At 36.2% G+C, this 10,504-nt stretch overlaps 1 protein-coding gene across 1 annotated transcript; it reads left to right on the forward strand.

Annotated features, from left to right (window-relative positions):
- Positions 1-1,602: 1,602 nt before the first annotated feature.
- Positions 1,603-2,100, forward strand: LOC104085319 (uncharacterized). The gene has a single exon (XM_009589321.1). The coding sequence runs from the start codon at positions 1,603-1,605 to the stop codon at positions 2,098-2,100; it is 498 nt and encodes a 165-aa protein (XP_009587616.1).
- The last annotated feature ends 8,404 nt before the right edge of the window (positions 2,101-10,504 follow it).

Below are 10,504 nucleotides of genomic sequence, written 5' to 3' on the forward strand. Positions count from 1 at the left end.
AAAACTGGACAAAAAGTCACTTGGAGGGGATCTCATCCCTTATTTATTTTTGCTATTCTAGTTTTTTTTCTGCAATTCACTCTACTTCTTCTTTGTATATTTATACATTACTGCATATATAATTTGTAAGCACATGCACATATTTAATGTATCATTTATGTATTTTGGGTGTAATCTAAATATATTTTATGTATATTTGACATGAAATATATTTTATGTATATATTATATCATAAAAATATCATAGGGGTAGTGTTTAATTGAACGCTAAAAAAAACTTTACGTGAACATATTTGTTATTACAAAATTTGCGTCTGATATATGATTTACCATTAATTAAAAGTTCTTTACTCATATTTTACTCATTTGATGAAAGCGTTAAAACGTGCTTGAATTTTCACATTTTATTAACTAAAAAAATACTTCTAAACCTAAAAAGAGTACAAAGTATTTGAAACTTTCCTAACGTGAATTTGCAAAGAATTAATTGTATTTTATTTTTGTTTCATTTTTCATTTTTCATCTTTCTAATTTTCTTTTGGTGAAGAAAACCTATTAAACTGGAGAAGTAAATGAATTTCTGTTTTTCGGATTTCATTTCCATACTTAATAAGAAAACACATGTCATACCTTACTTTGGAAGTTCTAAAAGTATAACAAAATGTAAAAAGTGTATTTGAAATACAACACAAAACACACTATTTCTATTAAGCGTATCACTTAGATACATTAGGAAACTTTAGAGTACTAATTTGCTTAAAATATATTAATAGTTTATCAAATGTTATAAATTTTATCGAAAGATACTTATGAAAGCTTTTATGTAAGGTGGAGTTGTATATTTGAGAGATATTTCACGTAAGGTGGAGTTACGTAAGGAAAGAATTTTTATAAGGTAAAATTTTAATTAACTTTAAAAGCCTAAATACTAGGACTTTAGTTCAAATAAGAAAAGACTTGCTAACCAAAATTTTAGTTGATTTTAAAGTCTTAAATATTAGGAAAATAACTAAATTATAATTTTATCCAATGTAAAATTTAATTTTAAAGGGTAATATCCCATCGCAATAAGTATAATTATTTTTTTCAAAAATCAATAAATACTCTATTAAAAAATTAAAATAGTTACAAAATGAAAGTATAAATTCCTAAAAATAATATGTATTTATCACATATAGTTAACTCAATAAGGAAAAAAACTATAATAAGAAACTCCTCAGTCATTAGTTATTATACTCAACTCAAGAAAAATTCTAATTTTATAATTGCATCAAATCAATTTCACAAGTTATCATGTTTTATTTTCAATTATCAAATCCTGTACTCACTGCAAATAATACACATTTAAATTCTATGAGCTTTACTATGAAGAGATCAGTTAATTAATATTAGGTGTATTGTATTTAATTTATTTGTACTAGATGGGTGGGTTCTAGGGTTCGAGATGTTGATGGGTTTAAATTATGGTACTCAAGACGCGAGAGGGGTAAGAACGAGGTAGGTATCTTGGTTGACAGAGAACTTAGGGAGCTAGTGATAGAATTTAGGAGGGTGAATGATAGGCCGATGGCTTAAGCTGGTTGTGGGAGGGTCTACTTTAAACATGATTAATATTTACGCGCCTCAAGTGGGTTTGGACAAGGAAATTAAGAGGCGTTTATGGGAAGACCTTAACAGGTTGGTCCATGGCATTCCGCACACCGAGAAGTTATTCATAGGAGGAGATTTTAATGGTCACATTGGGGCAACCTCTAGGGATTATGACGATGTGCATGGCGGCTTTGGCTTTGGAGTTAGGAACGGAGATGGTACTTTGTTGTTGGACGGTGCTAAAACCTTTGATTTGGTGATTGCTAACTCATGTTTTGCGAAGAGGGAAAAGTACTTGGTCACCTTCCAGAGTTTATTGGCCAAGACTCAAATTGATTATCTACTCCTCCGAAAGTGTGATAGGGGTCTGTGCATGGATTGTAAGGTTATACCAAGGGAGAATCTCACAACTCAGCATATGTTATTGGTGATGGACTTAGAGATCATGAGGAAGAGGAAGATGAAGAAGAGGGTTGTGTATGGTCAAACTAGGATTAGGTGGGTACCTTGACTTATGTCAAAGTGTAGGAGTTGGGGGGGGGGGGAGGGGTTGCTGGCTATGGGAGCCTGGAGGAGCAGTAGGGATGCGAACCGTCTGCGAACCACGACTACGGAGTGTATTAGAGTAGCTACGAGAGAGGTGTTAGGGGTCTCTAAGGGAATCTCTAGCGGCCACAAAAGTGACTGGTGGTGGAGTGAGGAGGTACAAGAGAAAGTGAAAGCCAAGAAAGAGGCGTACTTGAAGCTTACGGAGAACATGAATGAGGAGGCAAAAAGGATGAACATGGAGGGGGTATAGGAGGGCTAAGAAGGAGGCGAAGTTACCGGTTACTACGGGTAAGACTACGATGTTTGGGCATCTGTATGAAGAGCTTGGGGCCAAAGGTGCAAAGAAGTTATACAGGTTAGCCAAGGTGAGAGAGAGGAAGACTCGTGATCTAGATCAAGTTAGATGCATCAAAGATGAGGAAGGTAGAGTTTTCATGGTAGAGGATTAAATTAGACGTAGATGGCATGCATACTTCTATAAACTCCTGAATAAAGAGGGTAATAAGAATATTGTGTTGGGCGATTCGGAGCACTCCGAGATTCGCTGGTATTTCGGGTATTGTATGTGCATAAGAGTAGAGGAGGTCGAGGGGATATGCGCAAGATGCACAGGGATAGAGCAACCGGGCCAGACGAAATTCCTGTAAAATTTTGGAAGAATGAAGGTAGAGCAGGTTTGGGGTGGCTCATTACGTTGTTCAACATTATTTTTAGGACGAAGAAGATACCCGAAAAATGTAGCTGAAGTACGATGATTCCATTGTAAAAGAACAAGGGCAATATCCAAAGTTGCACTAATTATAGGGGGCTAAGTTGCTTAGCCATACGATGGAAGTTTGGGAGAGGGTGGTTGAAGTGAGGGTGAGAAGCAGTGTATCCATTTCTGAGAACTAGTTCGGTTTCATGCCAGGGCGTTCGACTATGGAAGCCATTCACCTTGTAAGGAAATTGGTGGAGCGGTATAGGAAGATGAAGAAATACATGCATATAGTGTTCATTGACCTAGAAAAAACTTATGACAAGGTCCCGAGAGAGGTGCTTTGGAGATGCTTGGAAGCTAAAGATGTCCCAGTAACCTATATTAGAGTGATTAGATGTAATGACCCGACCGATCATTTTGAGATCTAGCATTCCGTTCAGTGGCTTGAGATCTTGAGTAGCTTCATATGATGTATTATGATTTGTATGTATGGTTGGTTTCGATTTCTGAGTGGTTCGAGATTGATTTTGAAGAATGATTCTTGTTTAGAAGCTTAAGTGGTAAGAGTTGACCGAAGCTTGACTTTTGTGGAGACGACTCCGATATGGTATTTTGATGACTCCAATAGCTTCTTATGATAGTTTTGTAATTATACATACGCCCGAATTTGGATTTGGAGGTACGTAGGTTGATTTGATGCTTTTTGGCGAAAGTTGGAAAGTTAAAGGTTTGGAAGGTTGAGAGGTTTGACCGAGAGTTGACTTTATTAATATCGGGTTCTGATTGTGATTCTGGGAGTTGGTATAGGTATGTTGTGTCATTTGGGACTTGCATGAAAAATTTGGGGTCATTCCGAGTTGATTTGATATGATTCAGCGCGAGTTATAGGAGTTGAAAATTCATTAGGCTTGAATTGAGGTGCGATTCATAGTAGAGGTGCGCATCGGCCGGTTCGGTTCGGTTTTGTTGAATTTTAGTTCGGTTAATTCGGCTTTCGGTTTGTGATTTTAATAACCAAAACCGAACCATAATAACTTCTGTTTGGTTTATTCATATTCGGTTCGGTTTAATCGGTTCGGTTTTCGGTTTCAAGCCATGGAAAACATAGTACGAAACAACAAAAATAGATTACTTTTTGCAGCCGATGCAAGTGCTTCTACAGTCAATAGTGAAAAACATAGCTAGAAAAATTGGGTAGAACAACAAACTGCCCATTCACTCTATTTCAAATAGAGAAAGAAAAACATGTAGTATATATATATTAAAGTGAAAATGACTATTTCCATTAGTAATTTGCCAATTATTCTTAAGTCAATTCGACACAAGTATTTAAAAATTAAGGGCTGCTATAGCATAAAAGCACGCAAATAGATGCATAAATAATGAACAAAAGCAACTTGCACATGATTTGTTACATATAAGTGAGAACTGGACATTTTTTTATTTGTTTAATTATTACTACAAAATAATGAACCAATCATTTCTTCATTATAATGTTAGCTTTATCTTCGTATAATGCAGTCCCCTGAGGAATCAACGTGAAATGCCTCTAGTTTTTTTACTACTTATATTTTTCTTTTGGATTTCTCACTGTCAGCTACTTATTGCAGAGGTCCGAAATTTGATTTTTTGGTTTAACTGAAAATCGAACCATTAAAACTGAACACCGAACTTTTTAAAACTATAAACCGCAAACCGACCGAATAAACTAAAAAATCGAAACTGAATAAATCAAATTTTTTGGTTTGGTCAGTTTTTTCGGTTCGGTCGGTATTATGCCCACCCTTAATTCATAGTTTTGATGTTATTTGTTGTGATTTGAGGCCTCGAGCAGGTCCGCATTATGTTATGAAACTTGTTGATATGTTCGGACGTGGTATTGGGGGCCTTGGGTGTGTTTCGAATGGGCTATGAGTTGTTTCTTCATTTTTGGATATGCTGGTTTTTCTGAGGTCTGCAGTTCATCGCGTTCGCAGAAGTATGTTCGCTATTGAAAAGGGTTATTTGGGAGTCTTATGTTTTTGCCATTGTGTTCGCAATGATGTGTTCATGTTCGTGGAGCATTGAAGGGGCTGAGTCCATTGCTTTCACGCCTGTTCTCTTGCATTCCCATAAGTGTGAGGGCTGGACGGGGCAGCCAGGTGTTTGCCTTCCGCGTTCATGAAGGCAAGGGTAGGCATTGGTCGCGTTCGCATGTTGAAGATCACATTCGCGAATGAGTAATTTTGGCAACCTTCATTTTGTTCTTCGCGATCGCGAAAAGTGTCCCGCGATCGTGAAGAGGAACACCTGGGCAGACTTATATTTAGAAGAGAGTTTTACATTTTAGATTGGGGTAAGTATTCTTGACTCAGATTTGGTTATATTTCATGATTCCATCTTTGTTTTTATCATTAAATTAGTGATTTGAATTGGAGTAATTGAGATTTTTTGTAAAAACTTTCTAAAGCATAAAATGATAATTTGAAGGCCGATTTGAGGTCAAAATTAGATAATTTTGTATGGTTGGACTCGTATCGGAATGAGTGTTCGAATTTTATGAGTTTTGTCGGGTTTCGAGGTGCGGTCCCGGGCTTGACTTTTTGGTTTTCATTAAAGATCGAAGATTTATTATCCGAAATTATTTCCTTTGGCTTTTATTTATGATATTAAGATATTTTGGCTAGATTCGAACCGTCCGGAGGATGTTTCACACGGGAAGGTATTTTTAGAGTAATGATTTAGCTTCTTTGAGGTAAGTATCTTGCCTGACTTTGTATGGGAAAAACTATCCCTTAAGAATTGGGTTGATTGTATTATTTGAATTATGTGAAAGACGTGTACGCGAGGTGATGAGTGCGTACTCGGGCTTATATATGATATTTGACCGGTTAGACTCCTAGGCCTCTTTCATGCAATAATTAAAGTTGTCATATCATGTTATATACTCCATGTTAAGTTTACTCTTACATGCTTTGTTTGAAGTTGTTACCATATGTTCTATCTTTTATTTGTCAAGTTTACTCTTATATGCTTATTTGATGTTGTTACCTCTTTTATTATTATGTTATCTCTTTTATTGTTGAATGATTCTTATTTGAAGTTGTTATTACATGACATCCCTTTGTTGTCGAATTATTCTCATGGATTTAGACGTAGTTGTTATTTCATGCCATATCTTTCATTATTAGCTTATGTTATACAATAGAATTTTAAGTTTTTATTTCATGAAAATACCCTCATTATTAAGTTTATTCTTAAACAATTAATTGAAGTTGAAGTTATTGAGATCTATTAACCTGTTTTTGTTGAAGTTGTTGTTTAATAGAGTATCTTTCATTGTTGAGTTATTTTCCCATTTTATTTTGTTGCTATTGAGATTTTTGTACACATTGTGGTTGAGCCGTGGGCTATGTGTTGTGGTGATATTTGTATTGTTGTTTTGGAAAGGTTGTGGCCTGTGGGAACCTGTGGTACGAATTGATACGTCGTGTTATTGTAATGTTAGCACATATGGTTTTGTTGTGTGGATTGATTGTCGCTATGCGGAGCATAAGGGTGACATCTCATTGTTGTTGATTGTGCGGAGTGATACAAGTGGCTATTGATATGTTGTCTGCGCCGAAGTGATACGGGTAGCAATTGATATATTGTCTGGGCGAAGTGATACAGGTGGATACTGTATTAAATATCTGGGTGGAGCGATACAGGTGACTATTATAATATTGTTAATATGGAGAGATAAGGGTGGATGTCAGGGATGATATGTGTCGGCCTGGGGGCATAATATTAATGATATTCATGTGATGGTGTAATTTTTCTTGTGTGTGTCGTGCACCTTAGTGTGACTTGTTGCGTTGTTTCTAATGAGCAACTCGATATCTTTGATATTACTTGTTGACTTAGGTTGTAATAGCATACTTGCACATGCATACACCGTAGCATGCCTCTTATACTAGTTAAGGAGTATGAAACTCGATATTTGTTGAACTCGCACATGTATTTTTGTATATCTGCTTTCATGGTGATATTGAACATGTGACCACACTGGGCGGATTGTGATATTGAGCATGTGATCACGCCGGGCGGATTGTGATATTGAGCTTGTGATCACGCCGGGCGAATTGTGATATTGAGTCTGTGACCACGCCAGGAGAATTGTGATATTGAGTCTGTGACCATGCCAAGCTGATTGAGGTATTGTCACGTGAGTCGTCTGTGCGGTTGTGATTTATAATATATGCACAAGGTGCCACGATCATATGATTGGTGATTTGGGACTCCTGACTTGTGATTATGAGATGAGGTATCTCAGAGAAATTTTGTTGTGAAACTTGAGTTAGAACGACTTGATCATTTGGTTGTCATTTGTTTTCCTTATTGGGTTTCACTGGTACTTTAACGATGTTCTGATTACTTTACTGTTTATATTACTTGTTTATTCCTTCTTGCCATTTACTGATTCTTGCTTTCATTATTAGCTTTATTCTTATATACTGCACATGCTATTATGACTAGTAGATGTCTTGACTTGTATCTCGTCACTACTCCACCGAGGTTAGTCTTGATACTTACTGGGTACCGACCGTGATATACTCTCATGCTACACTTCTGTATATTTTTGTGCAGATTTAGGTATTGGAGATAACGGACTCAGGCAGAGTTAACTTCTTGATAGTGAGGATTCAAGGTAGAGTTTCTTGGTCGTCGCAGTCCCTTGGAGTTCTTTTCCTTTTGATTGTACTGTTAATTCGTCATCCGAACAGTATTGTATTTTGTTTTTGAGATATTTCTATGTAAAAAAAATGGCCTCCTAGCCAAATAAACTTGCACCCATTTTCAACCCGATAAATAAACTTATAATTTTTTTATTTGAACACTTCTACTTGATTAAAACAAATATTTTAAATACCTCCACTAGAACGTGATCCTCAATTGCGATGACGAGGATGATACATCATATGATAAGTCTTTTGTTATTTGACATGTGTAATTAGCGAGTCCCTTTTAAGAAAATTATTTTATCAAAATTTAAAATTCTTCGTCTTTCTCTTCTTCTCCAACACTATCAAAACTAGTGAACCCATGTACGACCAGAAGGTTAGATCCACCAGCTTCGTCTACCACCACCAAAAGATCAAGCCATAAATTATTAAACCGATCACCAGAAAAGAAAAAAATACCAAATCAAACACAACAAATTTTACTAATTCCAACTAATAAAATTCAATTTCAAATCAATTTCTACGGCGCGAGCAAAACTTGAAAATTCCTCCAGTGCAAATTTTGATATATTAATTTCAATTAATAAAATACTCTAACCCTTAAACATATCTCGTTTACTCCAAATATTAACCCCAATATACACTAATTAGTGCAACCAACACCATTATTGTAAATACTTAACCGAAAAAAATAGATCTTGTATAAGTGAGAAGTTAAGGGAGACGGGGGAGGGAAGAAAGGTGGTGCCGTTTGAAATGCAAGAATATTAAAGGGAAGGGGGAAAAGCAACCGGAGAGAGAGGTGTTAGGATACTAAGATGGAAAGAAGGGAAGGGTAGGGGTGGAGAAAAAAAAGAAAAGGGAAGAGGGAAAAGGGAGACGTGAGAGAGATGATAGAAGAATGTTTTAATTATTATTTCTGATTTAAGTAACTTTTTTTAATAAAATATTATAACATGTCATTTTTGTGTGATTGACACGCATTATTACCACATCAGTATGTGAAAATAGTTAAGTTGAGGTGTTCAAATGGAAAAGTTAAAAATTTATTTACCGGATTGAAAAATGGGTGCAACTTCAGGTGGCCCCAAGGCCATTTTGACTTCTATATATTCATCTAGAGTTTGTGACTCTGTCCTACTTAGTCTAGGAAGGATTATTATGATTATTACCGCATAGGCTTGTGTTACTTTTATTTCGGTATTTATATTAAATTTTGATTCAAAATATCATGTTTAACTGGTTTAACTGTTGTAAGTAATCGGCTTACCTAATCTTAGAGACTATATGCCATCACGACGACTAAGGCAAGATTTTGGGTCGTGACATTAAGGACATGTATGATGGAGCTAAGACTCGAATTAGGACAACGAAAGGGGACTCGAAATACTTTTCGGTTGTGTTGGGGTTGCACCAGGGATCAACTCTTAGCCCATTTCTATTTTTCTTGGTGATGGACGCATTAACACAATACATTCAAGGAGAGGTGCCATGTTATATGGTATTTGCTGATGACAAAGTTTTGATTGACGAGATGCGGGGTGGTGTTAACGAGAGGCTGGAGGTTTGGAGGCAGACCCTAGAATCTAAGGGTTTCAAGTTAAGAAAAACCAAGACGGAATACTTAGAGTGTAAGTTCAACAACGTTACCCAAGAAGCGAACATGAAGGTGAGGCTTGATACACAAGTCATCCCTAAAAAAGGTAGTTTCAAGTACATTGGATCTATAATACAAGGTAACAAGGAGATTGATGAGGATGTCACACACCATATCGGAGCTGGATGGATGAAGTGGATGCTCACTTCTGATGTCTTGTGTGATAAGAATATACCGCTGAAACTTAAACATAAGTTCTGCAAGGTTGTAATTAGACCGATTATGCTGTATGGAGTAGAGTGTTGGCCTGTCAAGAACCCTCATGTCCAGAAGATAAAAATAGTTGAGATGTGGATGTTAAGGTGGATGTGTGGGCATACCAGGTTGGATAAGATTAGGAATGAAGTTATTCGGGATAAGGTGGGAGTGGTCCATGTGGAGAAAAAGATGTGGGAGGCGAGGCTAAGATGATTCGAGCATGTTAAGAGGAGAAATATAAAATTTCCAGGCAGAAGGTGCAGGAGGTTAGCCCCAGTGGGTATCAAGAGGGGTAGATGTAGGCCTAAGAAGTCTTGGGGAGATGTTATTAGGCGGGACATGGCGCAACTGGAGTTGACTGAGGACATGACCCTAGATAGAATGGTGTGGAGGTCGATGATTAGGGTAAAGGGCTAGTAGGTAGTCGAGCGTATCTCTTTGTCTTACCCAGTTCGCTAGCAGTAGTGTTGGTATGATATCCTTTTATTCATAGATTGCTATTCTAAAGTTTAATTGCTTTCTTGGTTTCAATCTTTTTTATCTTGTTGTTATTCATACTTATTGCCATTACTTTTTTCATCCGTTCTCCAGCCGAATGTCTATCGAAAATAACCTCTCTGTCCTTCTAAGGTAGGGGTAAGACAACGTACATCTTACCCTCCCAAGACCTTACTTGTGAAAAATTACTGGGCTTGTTGTTGTTGTTGTTGTTGTTGTAGTAGTACTCACATGATTTATATAAGTAAATCTCAAAGTTACGGTGATTAAGAAAATACTTTATGTAAGTAATAAGATCTTATGAAATTTTAAATTCCTAAAAGTTTTCCTATTCCCGGCGCTTTTCCAACCGGTGTCTTTAAGGTCCAAGTACTTTTTTGTTTGATTAAATAATTAATTTAGATTTAACATTCTTCTTTACCAAGAGTACATACTAAAAATATCATTAGATCTTTGTAAAATAAAATTTGTTCGAAAGAATAACTTTGTGGAATCACATATGATTTTTGTGATTCTTTTATTGCATGAAACAACCTACTCATAAGTAAACCTTCCAATCAACTCATAAGAATCCTAATTATAATACTTGAACATAACATTAGTTGTAAAA

This window comes from Nicotiana tomentosiformis, chromosome 11, assembly GCF_000390325.3.
Source record: "Nicotiana tomentosiformis chromosome 11, ASM39032v3, whole genome shotgun sequence".
Classification (NCBI taxonomy): domain Eukaryota; kingdom Viridiplantae; phylum Streptophyta; class Magnoliopsida; order Solanales; family Solanaceae; genus Nicotiana; species Nicotiana tomentosiformis.